This window comes from Eretmochelys imbricata, chromosome 4 (genome assembly GCF_965152235.1).
Source record: "Eretmochelys imbricata isolate rEreImb1 chromosome 4, rEreImb1.hap1, whole genome shotgun sequence".
NCBI classification, from domain to species: Eukaryota; Metazoa; Chordata; order Testudines; family Cheloniidae; genus Eretmochelys; species Eretmochelys imbricata.
In genome coordinates, this window is record NC_135575.1 from 94,995,033 (window position 1) to 95,020,247 (window position 25,215).

At 41.2% G+C, this 25,215-nt stretch overlaps 1 protein-coding gene across 11 annotated transcripts in view; it reads left to right on the forward strand.

Annotated features, from left to right (window-relative positions):
• Positions 1-25,215, forward strand: part of FRYL (FRY like transcription coactivator) — a 427,650-nt gene that overhangs the window by 360,550 nt on the left and 41,885 nt on the right. For all 11 annotated transcript variants that reach the window (XM_077815668.1, XM_077815661.1, XM_077815665.1 and 8 more), the window contains 3 exons: positions 302-478; positions 4,104-4,307; positions 9,822-9,992. In XM_077815668.1, the coding sequence (XP_077671794.1) occupies positions 302-478; positions 4,104-4,307; positions 9,822-9,992 (552 nt within the window). The remainder of the gene's footprint in view (positions 1-301; positions 479-4,103; positions 4,308-9,821; positions 9,993-25,215) is intronic.

Consider the following 25,215-nt stretch of genomic DNA (forward strand, 5'->3'; position numbering starts at 1 on the left):
AGTGAAACACTGTAGCCTGTGTTATGCAGGTCAAATTAGATCGTCATAGTAGTATCTTCTGGCCTTAAATATCTGTTTATCTCATGGTTCCAGAAATTAAATCCTGGAGATTTCTTCTCCCCTTATTGCATCTTTCAAATTCCCAGTTAATTATATGCATTGCCAGGAGAATTACATATTGTATAGTTTAAGAGTAAAGGCTTCTAGTAACACTGTATCTTCCATCTCATAGGCTTCCCTGTATGTTATCTATTAACGTTATTTAAGCCATGTTTATTTCCATTATTATCTATTTCTGTAGGTTGTGTTTTCTTCTAATGAAGACTTAGAAGTTGGGGACCAACAAACAAGCCTTATATCAACAACAGAAGAAGTAATTCAAGAGGAGGAAGTGGCTGTGGAAGATAACAGCAGTGAACAACAGTTTGGAGTTTTTAAAGATTTTGACTTTTTAGATGTTGAGCTGGAAGATGCAGAGGTGAGACCCTGGACTTTCTTTTTTAGAATTGGGGTTTCTATTTTAGAATGTTTTAAAAGCTGGGTTATGTTGGTACAATATTAAAGATTGGACAGCAGTCCCAAAACTTCACTGATTTTGATTTCCATCAAAACAAAACCTTGACTACAAATTTTGCAATGTCCGATGCAGGTCTCAGTTGTCTTTATGAAGGTGGGTTTAACTCCCCACTTATTCTGTAAGAATATGTTTTGTAGCCAGGGAAATAATAATTTTGACAGCATAAGATTTTGTTATTAAGACTGTGAAGCTTTGCCCACTGTGTAAGAATGCTGTCTGGTGCGATGGAATAGCATATTAAGAATGCACGCAATGTTAGGTACTCATGCGTTTCTACATTTCCAGAATTTCAAGTAGTAAGATAGCAATAGTATATACTGAAATGGAATACTATCTCAATGAATTGTCAGACTATCCCACCTGTGACAAAGCTCTGTACTTGCCTCCGTGGGTCCCGCGTTTCCTGGCGGATTTCGCTAGCCTCAGAGGCTCACTGTGACCCTCCATGTAACCCTTCTTTCTCTAGAGACAAGGGTCACAGTCTACTGAGCCATTTTCATCATAAGCCTGCAAGGGAGGTGAGGAGAAATTATCCTTCCTTGCACAGTCTCTGTTGTCTCCCAGTCTCAGTGATTAATCAGGGGGCAAAGGTGGGGGGAGAAGCCTGGGCCCACCCTCTACTCCGGGCTCCAGCCCAGGGACCCTAATAGTATCTGCTATGGTAGCTGACCTTTTAGAAACATGACATGTACAATTCCCTGGGCTACTTCCCCCACAGCAGCCCTCATTTCCTGAAGCTCCACTTCACCCTTACTTCAGGGCCTCCTTCCTTGTGCCTGATATGGTGTGTACTACTCAGCCTCTCCAACAGCGCAACTTCCTTCCACAGCTCCTGACATGCATCCCCACCTGACTGACTGGGAGGCTTTTAATTAGTTTCAGCCAGCCCTTGATTGGCTTCAGGTGTCCTAATCAACCTAGCATTCTCCCTGCCTTCTGGAAAGTTCTTAATTGGCCCCAGGTGTCTTAATTGACCTGGAGCAGCTTCCATTTCACTTAACCTGGAACCAGGGATTTGTTTAGCCTGGAGCTAATATATCTGTCTCCCACTACTTTTCTATAGCCATCTGGCCTTGCCCCGTCACACACCCTATCACACAAGTTTTATATTTATATATATTTATACGTTTATAAAGCTGCCCTTACCTTTGCCATTCATATTGTATCTGATTTTGTGCATTTGTTTTCTTTTCTCACATTTTTCATACTGTTAAAGTAATGAAATTAGGTAATAAAAGGTTTAAAAGTTAACAGTAATAATAATAATAATTCATATTTGTTTATTTTTTGTATTGTGGTAGAGCCTCCAGACCCCAACTGTGGATCATGGTCCCTTTGTGTTAGGCATTGTATGCACACAACATAATTTAAAGGTCTTAAACTGACCCCCAAAAGAAGGGAGTGAGAGTGAAAAAAGAAATCAGTACTGTCTGTAATTCACCCTTGTTACATCTGGTTATTATAGTACCTACAAAATATTAAATTAATTAAGAACCTTGGAAGGTTTTTAGATTCAGATGAGTTCAAAAAAGCCTAGATATTCATCTGAACTTTGAGATGCTCTCTCTTTGCATCCCTGGTTTCTCTATCCCTCTTTGCAGGCTCCTGATCTCTTTTTTCCTGATTTCTTCTCCCTTCCCCGGAGGCCTCCAGCGCCTTACATCTCTCCCTTCTGCTGATTCTCGTGTCCCCGGGGCAAATTACTTGTCCAGTACGCGTATGCCCACACACACCAACGAGGTGTCTGGTATTCTGTGGCCTTCCCTTTTGTCCTATATCTGATCCCCTAAATTAACTGAGAATAAGTGAACAGTTGAGAAGAGGTAGATTCAAAAGCATTAAGACCCAATAGAAAAGTGGCCACAACTGCAGGCCCTACAATTTTAACATCTGAAAAACAGACGGGTTTGTGGGCCGCATACGTATTACTTTTCTTGAACTTCAAAATGTGGTTCAATGTCAATTTTAATAGATCAGGCTGAGGTACAGCCAGTTCTTATGCTAGCTCAACCAGTTCACCTAGCCCTATGTCAAATTGTGCACTGCCTGTTACCGATATATGATATGGAGAGTTAACCAACAAAAACACAAAATTTTTAAGTGTAGGACATCACTTTTATATGTGACATAATGGAAATATAGTAATTTATATTAGAATTTATATTAAAATATCCTGCATGCTTTTTTGCTAATACTTAAATGTTAGTAATATTCACAGTCTGAGGAAAAAATAGATTAGTTTAAGGATGTTTTCAGTGCTTTAATCCCTAGCTCTTCATTTACGTTTGCATGCAAATACTCTGTCCGCTTCTCTGGAGCAAACAGAGTCACTGAGGAAAAGTTGGAAAATATGCATGCTTGCATACTGATAACATTTTGAATCTCCATGAGAGACAACCAGTTGCTGGAGTAACTTTGGAATTGGTATTGTCAAGTTTGAGGAGACTAGACCTGTGGGCTGGTTGAGAGAACCATTCTTAAGGAATCTTATTGGCTATATCATTGAAGGATTGTTAAAGTCCCCAGAAGAAGCCAAAGATCTTACCTGTCCACTTAGAATGGAAAAACGGTGACTAAAATATAGATTTCACTCAAAACCACACACCATCCTTCATATCTCAATTGGAAAATGAGAAAAGGGAGGATCCATACGTTGGTGTTTGGGGTCCTCTTCATAAATATTGATGTTGAAAAGTACTTAATATCTTTCAGAATGTCTAGTTAAAAATATGTCAAAGTTTTCCTCCAATATGAGTATAATTATGACTTCATATGTTTTGTCAACTGAATGTGGACAGTTAAAGTCAATTTAAGATTCCATCTGTGTTGAAGTTCAAGGATTTCATTCACTGCTTGTTTAAACAGTTGTTTTACATGTTACACCAAGGAAAATGTACCATAGACATGTTGTTTTAAGTGTTTTGTCTCATAACCAATTTTACATGAAAAGAGAAGTTAAAATTTTTTTAGCTTTTTTGACTAAAGCTTTTTCCAGAGCTTGAATCAGTCTTCTACAGTTGGCAAATCATACATAATAGAACCTTTTCCCCTGGTTATAGTGTATCTTAAGTGTTTGTCCTCGTTCTTTCTAATTATGTGTGTTTTCCTTTTTGCTAACCAGGAGCTGCAGGTAAGTTGCAGCCTGGTGCAGTGGCTTGTTTAATCTGTTGTTGTCTGTGGTGTGTTAGTCTGTGCTTTGTAGTCAGATACATGTAATATTGGTACAGATGTGATTGTAGACAACATATTTAGTGAGACCCCAATACAAGATATCCGAGAGAAATTTGAGAATCGTACTTCATTTTATGCGAATTGCAGATCATTTGCCATATATCTTAATCTTTTAAAGTAAAAACATCACTTAATATATTTAAAATTACAATAAAATTGAAGGGCTGATTGAAACTCTGTTCACAGTGCATTCAGTATTCCTGTGTCTTCTGTGTTGTCTTGGTGTGATCATTTCATTATTATATATTTGAGATATTTAGCATAAACTTCCTTTTGATTTTATTTTTTTTTACAGGGTGAAAGTATGGACAACTTCAACTGGGGAGTCCGTAGGCGGTCACTCGACAGTATTGACAAGGGAGACACACCATCCCTTCAAGAATGTCAGTATTCTGGTAGCACACCCAGCTTGAACTTGACCAATCAGGAGGATACTGATGAGTCCTCAGAAGAGGAAGCAGCCCTGACTGCAAGTCAGATATTATCCCGATCACAGATGGTAAGTCATTCTTCTGTGAAAAGAATCAGTTTATAACCCAAGTTTATTTAAGCTTTAGTTAAATGAGTCTATCAACGGATCTCTTCAGAGAACATTTTTCTTGCCATTGTTATAAAAACTGACAGCTGCAAACTTAAATCTTCAGCTGCATCTTTTAGAGGCAAATACTGCTCAAACCTTCCACCCATAGTCGCAGAAAGCCTTGGATGCAGCTGCACTAGTGCAGTTCAGCTTTTGGGGAGGCATTTCTGAAGCCTATGAAGTGAGTTCACAATCTCAACTCAGCAAAAGAGCTCTTCTATCAGCAGTAGATACATTACTGTTGAGGTTCCAGTGCAGTGTTCTTTCTTCCATCAATGCTCATTAAATATGTAGTACAATTTTTAAAAAAACATTATAAAGATTATTCTTGTTTAAATATAAGATCTATGTTTTTCGCAAAAAGAAAAGGAATACTTGTGGCACCTTAGAGACTAACCAATTTATTTGAGCATAAGCTTTCGTGGGCTAGAACCTACTTCATCAGATGCATGGAGTGGAAAATACAGGAGCAGGTATAAATGCATGAAAAGATGGGAGTTGCCTTATCAAATGTGAGGTCAGTCTAATGAGACAATTCAATTAACAGTAGGATACCAAGGCAGGAAAAATAACTTTTGTAGTGGTAATGAGAGTGGCCCATTTCAAACAGTTGACAAGAAGGTGTGAGTAACAATAGGGAGAAATTAGGTTTAGGTTTTGTAATGACCCAACCACTCCCAGTCTTTGTTCAGGCCTAATGTGATGGTGTCCAGTTTGCAAATTAATTCCAATTCTGCAGTTTCACGTTGGAGTCTGTTTTTGAAGTTTTTTTTGTTGACGAATTGCCATTTTTAGGTCTGTTATTGAGTGACTAGGGAAAATGATGTGTTCTCCTAATGGTTTTTGAATGTTATCAATCCTGATGTCAGATTTGTCCATTTATTCTTTTTCGTAGAAACTGTCCATTTTGGCCAATGTACATGGCAGAGGGGCATTGCTGGCACATGATGGCATATATCACATTGATAGACGTGCAGGTGAACAAGCCCCTGATGGTGTGGCTGATGTGGTGTCCCTTGAATAGATATGTGGACAGAGTTGGCACTGGGGTTTGTTGCGAAGTTTGGTTTCTGGGTTGGTGTTTTTGTTGTGTGGTGTGTAGTTGCCTGTGAGTATTTGCTTCAGGTTGGGGGGCTGTCTGTGAGTGAGGACTGGCCTGTCTCCCAAGGTCTGTGAGTGAGGGATCATCCTTCAGCATAGGTTGTAGATTCCTGATGATGCACTGGAGAGGTTTTAGTTGGAGGCTGTAGGTGACGGCTAGTGGCGTTCTGTTACTTTATTTGTTGGGCCTGTCCTGTATTAGGTGACTTCTGGCATCCAACTGTCTAAGGAGTACCGTTGATGGGCTTGAACATGAGTCCTAGAAAGTCTTCAGCTAAAAGGAATGGGAATGAGGGATCACTGAATGCATAGAGAATCCTTCCTAGGAAACAAAGAATGGAAGCCTTGCATAATGACTTAGCCACTCCCAGTCTCTATTTAAGCCTAAATTAATAGTATCCAATTTGCAAATGAATTCCAATTCAGCAGCAATTCTCGCTGGAGTCTGGATTTGAAGTTTTTTTGTTGTAAGATAGCGACCTTCATGTCTGTGATTGCGTGACCAGAGAGATTGAAGTGTTCTCCGACTGGTTTATGAATGTTATAATTCTTGACATCTGATTTGTGTCCATTTATTCTTTTACGTAGAGACTGTCCAGTTTGACCAATGTAAATGGCAGAGGGGCATTGCTGGCACATGATGGCATATATCCCATTGGTGGATGTGCAGGTGAACGAGCCTCTGATAGTGTGGCTGATGTTATTAGGCCCTGTGATGGTGTCCCCTGAATAGATATGTGGGCACATTTGGCAACGGGCTTTGTTGCAAGAATAGGTTCCTGGGTTAGTGGTTCTGTTGTGTGGTATGTGGTTGTTGGTGAGTATTTGCTTCAGGTTGGGGGGCTGTCTGTAGGCAAGGACTGGCCTGTCTCCCAAGATTTGTGAGAGTGTTGGGTCATCCTTCAGGATAGGTTGTAGATCCTTAATAATGCGTTGGAGGGGTTTTAGTTGGGGGCTGAAGGTAACGGCTAGTGGCGTTCTGTTATTTTCTTTGTTAGGCCTGTCCTGTAGTAGGTGACTTCTGGGAACTCTTCTGGCTCTATCAATCTGTTTCTTCACTTCCGCAGGTGGGTATTGTAGTTGTAAGAAAGCTTGACAGAGATCTTGTAGGTGTTTGTCTCTGTCTGAGGGGTTGGAGCAAATGCGGTTGTATCGCAGAGCTTGGCTGTAGACGATGGATCGTGTGGTGTGGTCAGGGTGAAAGCTGGAGGCATGTAGGTAGGAATAGCGGTCAGTAGGTTTCCGGTATAGGGTGGTGTTTGTGACCATTGTTTATTAGCACTGTAGTGTTCAGGAAGTGGATCTTTTGTGTGGACTGGACCAGGCTGAGGTTGATGGTGGGATGGAAATTGTTGAAATCATGGTGGAATTCCTCAAGGGCTTGTTTTCCATGGGTCCAGATGATGAAGATGTCATCAATATAGCGCAAGTAGAGTAGGGGCTTTAGGGGACGAGAGCTGAGGAAGCGTTGTTCTAAATCAGCCATAAAAATGTTGGCATACTGTGGGGCCATGCAGGTACCCATAGCAGTGCCGCTGATCTGATTTCTCCCTATTGTTACTCACACCTTCTTGTCAACTGTTTGAAATGGGCCACTCTCATTACCACTACAAAAGTTATTTTTCCTGCCTTGGTATCCTACTGTTAATTGAATTGTCTCATTAGACTGACCTCACATTTGATAAGGCAACTCCCATCTTTTCATGCATTTATACCTGCTCCTGTATTTTCCACTCCATGCATCTGATGAAGTAGGTTCTAGCCCACGAAAGCTTATGCTCAAATAAATTGGTTAGTCTCTAAGGTGCCACAAGTACTCCTTTTCTTTTTGCGAATACAGACTAACACGGCTGTTACTCTGAAATCTATGTTTTTGTAGTTTTTGACAAAAGAAAGCTTGGATTCCTCATTTGCAAGTTGAAATAATTGAAGTGCAAAAATAAATAACAGCCACAGATCTTATGGGACTTCTATTAGTGTTCCACCTTTAAAATTGCTAATCTGTTCCATTCTCATTCATTATGTACTATATAAAATAGACTAATGCAATACTACTTCCTATTTATGTCTCATTTGTATAAATTATCACAGGATTAAATTAAATTTTCTCCAGTGCAGCTATTTGCAGGTCTAAATATTCATACTAGAGAAATCTGTGATGATATTCTAGATGATTTTGTAATGTGAAAACAAATATTGGTTGTCAGTAGTAGTTTTTCTTGTAGGAAAAGAATGATCTTCCTGTTATGGTCTTCTTCCCTTACAGTTAGGTGTTGATATACCACCTAAGATCATCTTCCATTTTTAAATTTTGAAAATAGGTTAAGATATAAACTATACCTTTGGAGATAGGATAACTTAGGGACTTTGTAATGGAATATAAAGCCTTCTCTCTCTTGTTCGGTAGTGCAAATTCCAAGGTCTTGGTACAGTTCTGGGAACAGGTATCCACATCACAAAAACCACAATCATAATTGGCACTAAATTTTCATCCTTAGCAGAGAAACAAAGGATTGAGTGGGTGTGGAATCAAAACAACTTTTTATTTTTATTTATTCTTTTAATAAAATTACAATAATTTTAATCCAAGTAAACATTTAAGTATTACAAGATTTCTCATTATTACAAGAAATTGTCTACTCTACCCCATCCCAAATAAAAAAACCCCTACTAAATTGATCATGTATACATAAAATGATAGCACAGAAATAATCACTTTACCATCAACTATATTTTTTTTAAAAAAAAGCTATAAAGAGAGCCAGAAATCAAACATAGCTATTCATAGGTAGCAAAGAACTATTTAAATTATCCTGATTAGCACCCCATTTAAATTAGCTTTTTTTGGCGTCATTATGTCAATAGGAAGACTCTATCATCACTATAGCTGAGGTAAAAGAAAAATTTTTGGTTTTTTTGATCTTCAGAAAATTTCTGTTTCACAAGAAACAACATAAAAGCTTAGATAATGAAAAGAATTTAGGAGATAATGTCAATATTTTTCTAATATGATTATGGGTTCTTCAGATACCAGGAAAAATTAAAACTTTTATTTTAAAACAGTATATTACCCTATATTCTTCATATAGAGTATGTCTACACTGCACTTAAACACATGCAGCTGGCTTGTGTCAGCTGGCTCGTGTCAGATGGTTCAGGCTGCAGGGCTATAAAATTGTGGTGTAGACATTCAGGCATGCGCTGGAGCCTGAGATCTGGGACCTGACTGGGACCTGACACCTAGTGCCGCGGTGCCAGCCTGAGCCCAAATGTCTACACCACAATTTTACAGCCTCACAACCTGAGCCACACAACCCAAGTCAGCTGACACAGTCCAGCCATGGGTGTTTAATTGTAGGCATAACCACGGTATGCATAGTATATTCTAGGTCCTATGGTGTTGCCAGAGTTCCTGTGACCTTTCTGTTTGACACAGATGAAGTGATATATCTGAAGGATATATAAGAGGTATATGAAATATATTTAGACCGTATAGTGGGGAACAAATTTGGCCAAGAAATTCAATACGAATTATACTTGTCAAATAACTTGACCCTTTAATAAAGATTCTGGAATATGTGATGCCCTTATATTAGTATCACCAATGAAACCAAATCCAACTTTATATTAATAAAATTCAGATAATTTGGATTGCTGCAAAAATTGCTCTTAGTGTAACTATTAGAATTGTATTAGCAGTCTGTGTCTAGCTAGTTGAACTGCCTCAAAAGCAGTAATGCTGGTTGGGAAGAGAGAGGGAACCTACCCTTTACATCACTTTGGTGTTACAGTGACATTGGCTGGAAAAAATCTTCTCTACTACCATCCTCCTTAATTATCTTCCTCCTTTTAGGACACCTATTCAAAAAGAGGAAATAAAGACACCTTGTTACCGTACAAAAATGGAAATTAGAAATTATAGACTCAAAAAAGAAACAAATCCTTGGAGGTAGTCATAGGTGAGGCACATTTATGCAAAAGCTTGCACTATCACTGCCCATGCCAAAGAATTTCATTCTAGCATCTTTCAGAAGCACAAAAAAATCTTTATTAACAAAATAGAGAACATTTTCTGTGTACCAAAAATGACCTTTAAACTCCCTTTGAAGGAAAGTTAAATGTTGGAGACATGCACATAATGGTTTGAGTGGCGATGTAGAGTACTTTATTAATATATGGGGGTTTTTTTGTGATGTGCAGATAAATAATAATACTTATTTGGTTGAAGCAAACTATTTTCAAACAAACTTCAGTTAATTTCTTGTTGTCTTTAGCTTATACGGTTCCAGTCAACCACTGAAATATTTCACATTTGTTTTTTTTCTCTCTTAGTTAAACAGTGATTCTGCCATAGATGAAACAATATCAGATCGTGCAAGTTCATTATTGCAGTCTCAAGACTCCACTAGCAGTATGGGAACAGAAGAGGTGCTTCAAATAAGAGCTGAGACCCCAAGTTTGGAGGCTTCGCCTCTAGATAACTCTAGCAACCAGCTGCCTGAGGTGGGGAGAAATGTGGGCTGGTGCATGACTGATTTGGGCTCTTTCTAGCACTGCATAGCAGCTTTTGCTTTCTTTTCAACAGAATTTTCATCTGTTAAACTGATTATTTGATTTATCTTCAATATTTTTAACCTGTTGGCCTTTCTTATTGAATATAAAATTTCTCCTGGGAATGAAAATCTCTTATGATGGACTCAGGAAATTTACCACAGGTTAAAAATATTCTTGACGTACTATTAATGAGCATTTTGTGGTGAAGAATAACAATAGGCTTGTGTGAGAGATGCTTTTCCTGGGTATGGTGAAAATCTTTCTGTGGCAATATTTTCTTTTAAAAACGTTTTGCTTTTTTGCTTTCTTTGGGTTTATGTGATTTGGTGCTATGGATTGGGATTAAAACCTCAGGTCAGCTGTGTTAGTAGTTGATTCAATCAAATAAGCCTTTAAAAAGGATCTCAGAATTCTAGTGGTATTTTTTTTGGAAAGCCCTGTGTGGAGTAAGCCAGATTCCAGCTAATAGCCGCCCAGAAATCTGTGAGTATTTTAGTTTCTTGGTTGATTTAAGATAACAAAATTAATTTTAAAACAAAACTAGTTCACTTGCTACTGTTTCTACAGTACCTAATATCTTTAGATGAAAACTTCATATACGGAGGTTTTATTTGACTGGAAAGTGAACTTGACTTGTTTTAGGCTGCCTTTCGTAATTTCTAGGTCTAGTAAAGATTACCAGGGTAATTTTCAATTCCATTATAATTGGAAAAGCACTGGATTATTTATTGCTTGTCTAAAAAACAAAAACAAATTCTGTCAGCTCTTATGGAAAAGTAAACTCTCCCAATATAGTATTTGGTTAACGGGGAATGAGGGGACTATATATTCTTGGAGCAGTACTAATCTCTCCACCATACCAAGCTAGATGTGGGACAGAGGGTCACTATAGTGAAGGAAAGTAAATCCTGGCTCAGTGGATCTGCGTCTTCCTGGAACAAGATTCACCAGAGCAGGGTCCTCTGCTTCCTTGCTCTCCATTTCTGGTCCAGTCTCAGACGCAGCTTATTTTTCTTTTTCTTACTTCTTTCTTTAGCCCTTCCTATCCCCCTTACTTTTGTTTACTGTGTTCTTCTCACCACCCCCAACACTTGGTTAAAAGACATATATTGTAATCATTTGAAAACCCCTACCAAAAGAAATATCCTTTTATTCAAGTCTAAAACTATTTCTTACTAAAACCCTGAATGGATACACGGAGTGTAAACTGAGTTGTAAGACAACTTCAGCAACCTTGCACTGCCCAGTGGAAAGCATGACATCACAGCTGCTTGGCTGGATGAGCTTTCCCTTCATTGGTGGAGAGATCAGTTAGGTGAACAGCTTGTATTGCTGTTATAGTTGAAGGTGTATGACTAATTCCCCGTCCAGCATATTAATGCCCCTGTTTTTCAAGTGGATCCAGGCAGGTAGATGCTTACCCACATGAGCCCCATTGAGGCCAGCGGGGCTCCTTGGGAGTACAAAAGTCCACCCATGATGAGCCAGTTGTAGGTCTGGACCCTAAAACTTTATCACAACTTGTTTAATTTATATCATTTGTGCTAGTCCTGATAGAAAATAAAATGGAAACACTGGAATTTTATACGTAAGGGCCCCTCTCAGCAGCCAGTGATTTGATACTAGTAAGACACAACTTTAAAATGCTACATTTGTGTTTCAAAGTCATACAAATTCATCTAAATGAAACCTGTCAACTGCTCCATTGTTTGCATTACCCTGTAAGAAAACTTGAAATTCTTCTTTGAATGCTGGTTCATACCTGTATTCCACTGTGGGCATGCATGCGCGCTATGCTTCTGAGACAGGAAGATTTTTGCTAGCAGTGTCTGTTGGTCCGTGCCTGTGCCCTTCCTCTCCTCATGCTTCAAACTGAGGGCATAAGGTGTGGTGCAGACTAACCACCCCTGTAGTTCCTTTCTACCACTGTGTAGTCTGAGATGGAACTTCCTCAGTGTTCATGGAGTGTCTCTCTTCCACTCTTTCTGTAAATATTTTAAATATATTGTTAGTTTTAAATACCAAGCCAGTTCTTAGTTCTGATAATTAAAGTAGTTAGTACTCTCTTTCCTTTGAGACATTCCAGATACTGGTCTGTGAGAATAACTCCCTACCTGTTATGGTAAAACAATGATCTGTCCTAATCCTGGCAGTTTCCCTATTTACTTAACTCTTTGCATTTGCTGAAGTAAATTTTGGTTTATTGGATACTTAGCATAAGAGAACAGGATTATAGAAAAGGAACAGGCCAATTTAGGATATATAATTGCTATAATATTTATACTTAATACATACTAAGTAGTATAGCAGTTATATAGCCTAAATATATAAACATATGATGCAAATAATACATGTTATTAACTATAAATATATATACACAAACAACAGTATACATTAGTCAACAGATTGGTCCATGAGGCCCCAATCTGACCCAGGCTGGGCAGAGCCACCTGTACAGTGGTCAGAGGTGCCAAGAGGCATGGTTCCTAGCACAGGGACCTTGGACTCATGGACTGAAAAGAATAGAAACCAGTACTCCTCTTTCTTGCATGGACAAGAGAGTGAAAAGCACACTCTTCAAAGGAAAGAGAGCCCCTTGCAGATCCTCTTCTAAGAGGAAAACTTCTTCCCCTGCACTATGCAAGTTGAGTGATCCCCATTACAGGAAGTTCAGGTGCTCAAAAGGGACATGGTATTGACCCCTGAGTTCCAAAGAATAAAAGTGCCTCCAGACCAGCACCTGCCACAGCAGCAGTGGGGCCATCCTCGGAAAAACACTGTTGATGGATAAACACAAAGCACCCCCTTCACTGATGGTTAAACTTCTCACCAGACTGACTCCACTGGTCCAGGCAGACACGACATCTCCTCAGTCAGCAGATAAATATACAGCCTGTGAGGACATTGTTGCCCACCCTGATCCAGAGACCGCCCCCCCATCTTGTTGTACCCAGTCCTTTCAAGAGAGATCTTGACACCATTGGTCCAGGATTGGCATGAGAGAGAAATCCACTCTCTCATGCCTTCTACCAGCAGGCGGATCCCAAGATCCATGGTACCGTCTGCACTGGAACTTACTTTTGCCTCTTCTGGCAAATCAGATGACAATGTGAGGGAGTCCATCCCTCCCCCCCCCCCCACAAAAGGCAGGAGGTTAGCCCAGATAGAGGATCCAGACTCTTGCTCTCCTGCTCTCATAAATCAGGGTCCCCAACTCAGAACTGGTGGTACCCTATGCTATCCCAACAAACATTCGACTCATCTCACTGGCCCTACTGGGGACAATGGGATCTATATGTGCATTACCCAGAATCTGTATGTTCCCATCAGAAATCACGCCATCCCTCCCCTCACAGAGAGGAACCTGAACTTCCTCAGAAACTGATAGAAGAGGGAAGAGCAACTGGAACCGATGGAACCACTGGCTCCAACAAGAACGTCATCATCTTCCCCAGATGAGGCAATTGTGCTGGCCTCATCTTCTCCATCTGGAGATCACAGGCAATTTTAGAATATATTAAGGAAGTTTGCAGAGACACTCCAAATCTCAGTAGAGAGACAGTATAGAAGACTTCACAAACTTTTAGACATCTTACAGAGCTATGGGGCCTAGCCTGGAGCCTGCTACTGTTGTCTGGAATAAACCAGCAATGTGTGTTCCCACTCTAAAGAGGACAGAGAAGAAATACTATGTAACATCCAAGGGAGCAGAATATTTATTTACACACCCTGTCCCAAACTCATCAGTCATCCAGGCTGCCTTGGAGAAGAGCAAACAACATCAAACCCAATCCACTCCATCTGACAAGGATGCTAAACGTTTAGACTTACTGGACAGAAATGTCTTCATTTCAACCAGCCTGCAATTCCGTATAGCCAACTGCCATGCATTGATCTCCAAATACAACTTTAACTGTTCCATGATTGCAGAATTTACAAACTTCCACAGGAAGATAGAACTCAGTTTCAAGTTTTCATTGAGGAAGGAAAATTGATCACTAGGTCATCCCTCCAAGCTGCATTCAATGCATGAGACATGGCCTCGCTGTCTATGGCGACAGCTGTTGTCATGCATCGAGCATGGTGGCTTTGCTCCTCTGGATTCCCCAAAGAAATCCAATCTACAGTGGAAGATTTGCCTTTTGAAAGGAACAATCTGTTTAGTGAGAAAACAGGTAATTTGTTAACAGATCTGTTGGCAGATAACAGACAGATGGGTGCTTAACATCATCCATGCAAGCTATACTATAGAATTTCTCCCCCTATCTGCTCCAAAAGCTGCTTATCCATCTCTCTTCAGGGACCACTGTCATTAGAGGATACTCATTCAAGAGGTGGGCACTCTCCTTTGACAGGGGGCTATGGAATGCATACCTACCCCACATCTATGGAAAGGGTTTTACTCCAAAGTATTACCTCATCCCCAAGAAAAAGGAAGGATTGAGACCCATCTTGGAACCCTCAAAAATAAATGTCTTCATCCACAAATCAAATTTAAGGATGGTCAACCTGTCCCCAGTGAAATAAAGGCTGCTGGTTTGCAGCTCTCAATATGCCTACTTCCATATAGACATCCACCCCACACATAAGGTTTCTAAGGTTTGCGGTGGGCCTGAACCATTATCAATATAAGGTGCTCCCATTTGGCCTTGCTACAGCACAAGGGTATTCACAAAAATACACCCAGTAGTGGCAGCCTACTTCAGATATCAGTTTTCCCCTACCTCGACATCTCACTACTTATGTGGGAAATCTCAGCAGGAGGTATTGACAGCAACCACTTTCCTGCTCAGTCTTCTATCACTGGGACTCTACGTAAACATAGAAAAGTCTCCATTTTAGTTCCAGCACAAACTATAGAATTTATCAGAGTGACTCTGGACTCTGTCAGGACCAAAGTGTACCTGCCAAAGGACAGATTCCAGTCCATAGAGGAACTTGTCAGTCAGCTCTGGCTGATCCCGCAGACATCAGTTCATTCATGTATCATCCTTTTAAATCACATGGTGTCCTGTACATATGTGATCCCCTTCATGAGACTTGTCTCCATTGCCTGACAGGCTTGGATTCGATTAGTATACGTAGCAGGCAGACAAACAAGGTATGGATAAGCTTGTCTCACTCCCACACAGCTAGCTTCTCTAGCTTGGTGGGAGGATAGGGATGAAGTGTGTGGGGGAGTCCCCTTTACTCCTCCACCAATTATCACAGATGCCTCCTTGTTAAGATGGGGTGCCTGCCTGGATGAACATACAGTACAAGACACGTGGACTCCCCAGGAGTCCGGGATGCACAAAGACTCATAGACTTTAAGGCCAGAAGGGACCATCATGATCATTTAATCTGACCTCCTGCACATTGCAGGCAACAGAACATTCACCCACCCACTCCTGTAATAGGCCCATAACCTCTGCCTCAAATCTTGATTTAAAGACTTCAAATTACAGAGAATCCACCATTTACTGTAGTTCAAACCAGCAAGTGACCTGTGCCCTGTCGTGCAGGGGAAGGCCAAAAAAAACCCAGGAAGATTCCTTCCCAACCCCAAATATGGCAGTCCTTAGACCCTGAGCATGTGGGCTCAGTCCAACAGCTTAGACACCTGGGAAAAAATTCTCGGTAATAACTCAGAGCCCTCTCCATCTAGTTTCCCATCTCCAGCCCTTAGAAATATTTGTTTCTAGTAGTGGATGGGCCATTGTGACAATGTCAGCATACCATCCCCTCCATAAACTTATCAAACTCAGTCTTGAAACAAATTACCATATATAGTCATTCATTACGCTCATAGAATCATAGAATAACAGAGTTGGAAGGGACCTCTGGAGGCCATCTAGTCCAACCCCCTGCCCAGAGCAGGACCAATCCCAACTAAATCATCCCAGCCAGGGCTTTGTCAAGCCTGACCTTAAAAACTTCTAAGGAAGAGGATTCCACCACCTCCTTAGGTAACGCATTCCAGTGTTTCACCACTCTCCTACTGAAAAAGTTTTTCCTAATATCCAACCTAAACCTCCCCCACTGCAACTTGAGACCATTACTCCTTGTCCTGTCATCTGCTATCACTGAGAATAGTCTAGATCCATCCTCTTTGGATCCACCTTTCAGGTAGTTAAAAGCAGCTATCAAATCCCCCCTCATTCTTCTCTTCCGTAGACTAAACAATCCCAGTTCCCTCAGCCTCTCCTCATAAGTCATGTGTTCCAGTCCCCTAATCATTTTTGTTGCCGTTCGCTGGACTCTCTCCAATTTATCCACATCCTTCTTGTAGTGTGGGGCCCAAAACTGGACACAGTACTCCAGATGAGGCCTCACCAATGTCGACTAGAGGGGAATGATCACGTCCCTCGATCTGCTGGCAATGCCCCTACTTATACATCCCAAAATGCCATTGGCCTTCTTGGCAACAAGGGCACACTCCTGACTCATATCCAGCTTCTCGTCCACTGTCACCCCTAGGTCCTTCTCTGCAGAACTGCTGCCTAGCCATTCTGTCCCTAGTCTGTAGCGGTGCATTGGATTCTTCCATCCTAAGAGTAGGACTCTGCACTTGTCCTTGTTGAACCTCATCAGATTTCTTTTGGCCCAATCCTCCAATTTGTCTAGGTCCCTCTGTATCCTATCCCTACCGTCCAGCGTATCTACCACTCCTCCCAGTTTAGTGTCATCTGCAAACTTGCTGAGGGTGCAATCCACACCATCCTCCAGATCATTAATGAAGATATTGAACAAAACCGGCCCCAGGACCGACCCTTGAGGCACTCCGCTAGATACCGGCTGCCAACTAGACATGGAGCCATTGATCACTACCCGTTGAGCCCGACAATCTAGCCAACTTTCTACCCACCTTGTTGTGCATCCATACAGCCCATACTTCTTTAACTTGCTGACAAGAATACTGTGGGAGACCGTGTCAAAAGCTTTGCTAAAGTTGAGGAATAACACGTCCACTGCTTTCCCTTCATCCACAGAACCAGTTACCTCATCATAGAAGGCAATTAGATTAGTCAGGCATGACTTGCCCTTGGTGAATCCATGCTGACTGTTCCTGATCACTTTTCTCTCGTCTAAGTGCTTCAGAATTGATTCCTTGAGGACATGCTCCATGATTTTTCCGGGGACTGAGGTGAGGCTGACTGGCCTGTAGTTCCCAGGATCATCCTTCTTCCGTTTTTTAAAGATGGGCACTACATTAGCCTTTTTCCAATCTTCCGGGACTTCCCCCGATTGCCATGAAGTTTCAAAGATAATGGTCAATGGCTCTGCAATCACATCTGCCAATTCCTTTAGCACTCTCGGATGCAACGCATCCGGCCCCATGGACTTGTGCACATCCAGTTTTTCTAAATAGTCCTGAACCACTTCTTCCTTCACAGGGGGCTGGCCACCTCCTCCCCATGCTGTGCTGCCCAGTGCAGTAGTCTGGGAGCTGACCTTGTTCGTGAAGACAGAGGCAAAAAAAAAGCATTGAGTACGTTAGCTTTTTCCACATCCTCTGTCACCAGGTTGCCTCCCTCATTTAGTAAGGGGCCCACACTTTCCTTGGCTTTCTTCTTATTGCCAACATACCTGAAGAAACCCTTCTTGTTACTCTTAACATCCCTCGCTAGCTGCAACTCCAGGTGTGATTTAGCCTTCCTGATTCCATTCCTACATGCCCAAGCAATATTTATATACTCATCCCTGGTCATTTGTCCAATCTTCCACTTCTTGTAAGCCTCTTTTTTGTGTTTAAGATCAGCAAGGATTTCACTGTTAAGCCAAGCTGGTCGCCTGCCATATTTACTATTCTTTCTATACATCGGGATGGTTTGTCCCTGTAACTTCAATAAGGATTCTTTAAAATACAGCCAGCTCTCCTGGACTCCTTTCCCCCTCATGTTATTCTCCCAGGGGATCTTGCCCATCAGTTCCCTGAGGGAGTCAAAGTCTGCTTTTCTGAAGTTCAGGGTCCATATTCTGCTGCTTTCCTTTCTTCCTTGTGTCAGGATCCTGAACTCGACCATCTCATGGTCACTGCCTCCCAGGTTCCCATCCACTTTTGCTTCCCCTACTAATTCTTCCCGGTTTGTGAGCAGGAGGTCAAGAAGAGCTCCACCCCTAGTTGATTCCTCCAGCACTTGCACCAGGAAATTGTCCCCTACAGTTTCCAAAAACTTCCTGGATTATCTGTGCATCGCTGTATTGCTCTCCCAGCAGATATCAGGATGGTTGAAGTCGCCCATGAGAACCAGGGCGTGCGATCTAGTAGCTTCTGCGACTTGCTGGAAGAAAGCCTCGTCCACCTCATCCCCCTGGTCCGGTGGTCTATAGCAGACTCCCACCACGACATCACCCTTGATACTCAGGCTTCTAAACTTAATCCAGAGACTCTCAGGTTTTTCTGCAGTTTCATTCTTGAGCTCTGAGCAGTCATACTGCTCCCTTACATACAGTGCAACTCCCCCACCTTTTCTGGCCTCCCTGTCCTTCCTGAACAGTTTATACCCATCCATGACAGTACTCCAGTTACGCGAGTTATCCCACCAAGTCTCCGTTATTCCAGTCACATCACCCTGTTCATTTATAAGTCGACCCCCCAAGATGGATAGGTAAAAATAGTAAAAACTGTATGATCCTTTCATAAGCCGACCTTATATTTCAGGGGTTGGCAAACTTTGGCTCCCGACTCGTCAGGGGTTGCTGGCGAGTCGGGATGTTTTGTTTACCTGGAGCATTCATAGGCATGGAGCCCTTTAATTCCCTTTGGCCGTAGTTCGCCGTTCCCAGCCAATGGGAGCTGCAGGAAGTGGCGCACCACTTCCCGCAGCTCCCATTGGCTAGGAACGGCAAACTGCGGCCACAGGGAATTGAGGGGCTCCATGCCTGCAGACACTCCAGATAAACAAAATGACAATGCATTAGATATTCAATTCAATGATTTCATAGAGTTTAAAATCATCAAATTTTGGTGTAGACCAGTTTATAAGCCGGCCCCCGCTCTTTGATGCATCACTTTTTTACCAAAAATATTTGGCTTATGATCGAGTATATACAGTAGGTATTTTTGCCCCACTACTCCCCATGGAAAGCTGTTCCAGAACTTCACTCCTCTGATGGTTAATTTAATGTCATGCCTAAACTTACTTATGGCCAGTTTATATCCATTTGTTCTTGTGCCAGGATTGGCCCTTAACCTAGATAACTCGTCTCCCTCCTTAGTGTTCATCCCTCTGATGTATTTCTAGAGAACAATCATATCTCCCCTGAGCCTTCATTTTGTTCGGCTAAGCAAGACAAGATCCTTAAGTCTCCTCTTCTAAGTTAGGTTCTCCGTTCCTCTGATCATCCTAGTAGCCCTTCTCGGCACCTGTTCCAGTTTGAATTCATCTTTCTTAAACATAGGGAACGAGAATTGTACACAGTATTCCAAATGAAATCTCACCAGTGCCTTGTATAATGATGATAACACTTCCCTATCTCTACTGGCAATACCTCACCTGATATGCATCCTAGGATTGCATTTGTCTTTTTCATGGCTGCATCACATTGGCATTTCATAGTCATCCTGTGATTGACCAGTATATCCAGGTCTTTCTCGTACTCTGTCACTTCCAACTGATACGTCCCCGGCTTATAGCAAAAATTCTTGTTGTAAGTCTCTAAGGGCATGACCTTGCACTTTGCACTATTAAATTTCATCCTATTTCTGTTACACCGATTTTCCAGGTCATCCAAATCTTCTCGTATGACATTCTAGTCCTCCTACATATTGGCAATGCCTCCCAACTTTGTGTCATCTGCAAAGTTTGTTAGCACACTTCCATTTTTTATGCCCAGGGCACGAATGAAAATGTTAAATAAAATTGGGCCCAACACCAGTTCTTGAGGAATTCCACTAGTAACCTCTCTCCACCTGGCAGTTCACCTTTCTGCATAACCTGTTTCAGTCTCCCCTTTAATGATTTTGTCATCCATCTTCATCAATTTAATAATTTCCCATGTGGATCTTTATCAAATGCTTTAATCCAGGTGAAATGCTGAAATCCAGGTAGATTAGATCTACATTTCATTTATCTAGAAAATCGGTTAACTTGTCAAAGAAAGAGATCAAGTTGGTCTGGCGTGATCTACTTTTTGTAAAACCATGTTGCATTTTATCCCAATTACCATTTACCTCTATGTCCTTAACTACTGTCTTTCAAAATTTGTTCTAAAACCTTGCATATAACTGAGGTCAAACTAATGGGCCTGTATTCATTTATGGCAATGTATACATTTAGGTGTTTGACCATACCTAGACTGTCTTTAATCTGCACCCCTCTTCAGTGTTTAGTGGTCTCTCTTCTTCTTTCTTGGTTTTCTTTTTATTTATATGGCTAAAGAATCTTTTAGAATAGGTTTTACTTTCCTTTGCAAGGTCTAACTCTGCCTGGCTTTTCGCAGTTCTCACTTTTTCTCTACACTTTTTGACCTCAAAGAGGTAGTTTTCCTTGCTGATCCATCCCTTGTTCCATTCCTAATAGGCTTTCTCTTAATAACCTGTTTTGAGATGCTTCTCCATCCACTTTGGTCTGCAACCCTTCCCTATGATTTTTTTCCCCTTGTTTGGAACGTAGGCTTCAGATAGTTTCTGCAACTTTGACTTTTACTTTCAAGACTCACATTCAGATCCTTGAGTTCTTCTTCAGTCCAGTCCACTTCCCTAACTAATTCCTTACATTTTTTAAAAAGTTTTTGCCCTTTTGAAATCAAGGACCCTAGCTGCAGGCCTGTTTTTGTTTATCCTTCCAATTTAAACTGAATTAACTCATGATTACTTGAATCAAGGTTGTCCTCTACAACCAGTTCTTCTATGAGGTCCTTGCTACTTACCAATACTAAATCTAAAAGGGCATCACCTCTTCTTGGTTCGGTGACTGTTTGGTGAAGAAATTTGTTGGCTACTGCATCCAAAGATATGTGGGCGCTACCATTATTAGTAGCACCTGCCCTCCAATCTGTAGCTGGGAAATTAGTCTCACATAATCACACAATACCCCGTAGTACTTATTTTCATTAAAAATATTAAAGAGGTCGCTATCTATATCCAAATGAGATCATGGGGGTCTGGGCAAACCAGATGCAGTATCGCAGTTGAGCCTCTGTTACTTCTTCAAAGTGATTTTGACTAGGGGTGTAAAGCGATTAAAAAAATTAATTGCAATTAATCCTCTGTTAAACTTTAATAGAATACCATTTATTTAAATATTTTTTCATGTTTTCTACATTTTCAAATATATTGATTTCAATTACAACACAGAATACAAAGTGTACAATGCTCACTTTATATTTATTTTTAAATTACAAGTAATTGAACTGTAAAAAAAAAAGATAGTATTTTTCAATTCACCTAATACAAGTACTGTAGTGCAATCTCTTTATCATGAAAGTTGAACTTACAAATGTAGAATTATGTACAAAAAAACCTGCTTTTAAAAAATAAGAGTGTAAAACTTTAGAGCCTGCAAGTCCACTCAGTCCTACTTCTCGTTTAGCCAATTGCTCAGACAAACAAGTTTCTTTACATTTGCAGGAGATAATGCTGGCCACTTCATGTTTATAATGTCACCTGAAAGTGAGAACAGACATTCACATGGCACAGGCGTCGCAAGATGTTTATGTGCCAGATGCGCTAAAGATTCATACGTCCCTTCATGCTTCAACCATAATTCCAAGCATCATGCTGATGACGGGTTCCGCTCAATAACAGTCCAAACCAGTGCGGTCCGACACATGTTCATTTTCATTATCTGAGTCAGATGCCATCAGCAGAAGATTGATTTTCGTTTTTGGTTGTTTGGGTTCTGTTTCCATATCAAAGTGTTGCTCTTTTAAGACTTCTGAAACAAAACACCTCGTCCCTCTCAGATTTTGGAAGACACTTCAGAGTCTTAAACCTTGAGTCGAGTGCTTTAGAAATCTCACATTGGTACGTTCTTTGCGTTTTGTGAAATCTGCAGTAAAAGTGTTCTTTAAATGAACTGGGTCACCATCCGAGACTGCTATAACATGAAATACATGGCAGAATGCAGGTAAAACAGAGCATGGGACATACAATTCTCCTCCAAGGAGTTCAGTCACAAATTTAATTAATGCATTATTTTTTTAACTAGCATCATCAGCATGGAAGCATGTCCTCTGGAATGGTGGCCAAAGCATGAAGGAGCATACGAATGTTTAGCATATCTGGCACGTAAATAACTTGCAATGCCGGCTACAAAAGTGTCATGCAAATGCCTGTTCTCGCTTTCTGGTGACATTGTAAATAAGAAGAGGGCAGCATTATCTCCTGTAAATGTAAACAAATTTGTTTGTCTGAGCGATTGGCTGAACAAGAAGTAGGACTGAGTGGACTTGTAGGCTCTGAAGTTTTACATTGTTTTGGTTTTGAGTGCAGTTATGTAAAAAAATAATCTACATTTGTAAGTTGCACTTTCACAACAAAGATTTCACTACAGTACTTGTATGTGATGAATTGAAAAATACTGTTTCTTTTAAAAAACAAGGAGTCCTTGTGGCACCTTAGAGACTAACGAATTTATTTTACAAAGCCCTGGCTGGGATGATTTAGTTGGGGATTGGTCCTGCTTTGAGCAGGGGGTTGGACTAGATGACCTCCTGAGGCTAGACCCACTTGCTTATGCCCAAATAAATTTGTTAGTCTCTAAGGTGCCACAAGGACTCCTCGTTGTTTTTGCTGATACAGACTAAGATGGCTACGACTCTGAAAACTATGTCTTTTGTTTATCATTTTTACAGTGCAAATATTTGTAATAAAAATAATATACATTTTGATTTCAGTTACAACACAGAATACAAGATATATGAACATGTAGAAAAACTTCCAAGATATTTCATAAATTTCAATTGGTATTCTATTGTTTAACGTGTGATTTAAAACTGCGATTAATCACGATTAATTTTTTTAATCGCGAATAACTTTTTTGAGTTAATGGCGTAAGTTAGCTGCAATTAATCGACAGCCTTAATTTTGACCCCAACAGATTCTGTTTTACCAATCCATCACTTCTAATTTCTTTACAGTCTACCTCATCATTAATATACAATGCTACTTGACCACCTTTATTTTTATTTCTGTCTTTCCTGAACAGCACAGAGAAAATTCAATACTGGTGTTCCAATTATGAGTACTATTCCATCATGTTTTCATTATCCGTTGTGACAGAGCTCCTTCTCTGCCACAGTGGGTTCCGCGCTTCCACTTAGTGGTGGGCTGGGGTATTCCTCTCTACCTCAGAATTTCCCCACGCCCCTGGGCTTGCTGTCCATACCTTGCCTGAGCTGGGTTCCTCCCGGCCTCCCTGATGGGGGACAGGGAGGGGGAAGGGAGCCTCTTAGTCTGTGGTAGTCTCTCCAGGCGTGGTGGCAACAAACCAGGCACCCAGTTCAGTCTCTCCTCTCTGGCAAGATCTCTTCCCTCGGACCTCCAGGGCCCAGAAGGACTGTTCACCCTGTTAGATAGGGTTTTCCCTGCCCTTCACCTCTGTACGTGTGCAGTTTTTCCTCCTGGTGCTTGTCAGCATCTGCATCGCCCAGCTCCCCAGTAGCGCGCTTTCCTCCTACAACTCCTATCGCATGCCTATCTGGCTGGAGGGGAGGCTTTTAACAGGTACTGGCAGGCCCTTGATTGGCCCCGGGTGTTCTAATTTACCTAGAGTAACCTCTGTTCAGTTACCAAGGGAAAAAGGACCTACTTATCCTGGGGCTAATATACCTGTCTTTCAGCACTCTCCTGTAGCCATCTGGTCTGACCCTGTCACACCCTGTAATATCTAATTCCACTTCCTGAACCAATAGTTCTAGTTCCTCCTTTTTGTTATCCAGGCTCCTTGCACTGGTGTACAGACATCTAATTTGTTTCTGATTGACTGCACCCAGATTCTTCACTTGAATAAGTACAGTTACTTCACTGTGTATATGTCTAACTGGTCTGTTACTGCCGTTGGTACTTTATTTCCTCTTGTCCATTCTCCTGCCTTCTGTTGTTCCTTTCTTCATTGCTGTATCCTCTTTTTACTTGAATCTCCTCCCACTCAGAATTAGTATCAGGTGTAGAAATTACATGAGCATTCCCCCAACCGACTTCCCTGAATTAGTAATGTAAAGTTTTTTTTAACCAGTTTTGCCAATCTTCATCCCATAAGTCTTATTTCCCTCCCTACTTAGGTGGAGTCCATCTCATGAGAACAGTCCTCTGTCCGTGAATGCCTCCCAGTGGTCCAACATCCCAAAGCCCTCCAATGCCTGTGCCATCTGTTGAGCATCATGATCTTGTCTTTCCTTCACTCTCCTTCTCTAGGAACAGGTAGAATCCCACTGAAGATCACTTGAGCCTCCATTCCTTTAAGCATCTTCCCCAGCTTGGCATAGTCTTCCTTGATGCATCCTAGCAAGAATCTAGCAGTATCATTTGTCCCCATGAGCAGAACAATCAGTGGATACTTTGCTGCTCCCATAGACATATTAAAACTGCAGGCAGTCCAAGAAACCTGCAAGCAGTTTCTCCCAGTCATTCAGTCAATGCATAGTCAAGTGATGTCAGATAACATAACAACAGATTTCGACGTCAACAAACGAGAAAGTGAGATCCATCTCCCTCTACATGGAGACAGTCAATCTGTGGAACTGGTGTATTCGACACCAGATAACCCTGTCAGCAGTACATCTCCCTTGGATACACAACGCTGTGGCAGATATTTGTCACCAGACCACAAATGGGAATTGCATGATTCCATGGTACAGAATATATTCCATCAATGGGGGTCTCTATTGGAACTGTTTGTGTCACAGCAGAACAGACAATGAATGCACAGTTTACTGCTCCAGAGTAGCCGTAAGTCAGGACTCCAGCAGTGATGCATTTCTAGTTACTTGGTCAGGACAACTAAGGTACTCCTTCCCACCCATCCTCCTCTTACTTCAGATTCTCAGGAAGACTGCACAAAATGGGGCAATGATCATTCTGCGTGCTCCCAGATGGCCAAGACAATTCTTCAGATGACAGACTTCCTCAGATGTCAGTACGCCCATATATCAGCATCTAGATCTTCCCAGACCTTTTGACCCAAGACAAGGGCAGGGTCAGACATCCCAGTCCAGCTCCCTCCACCTGACAGTCTAATATTTGGAA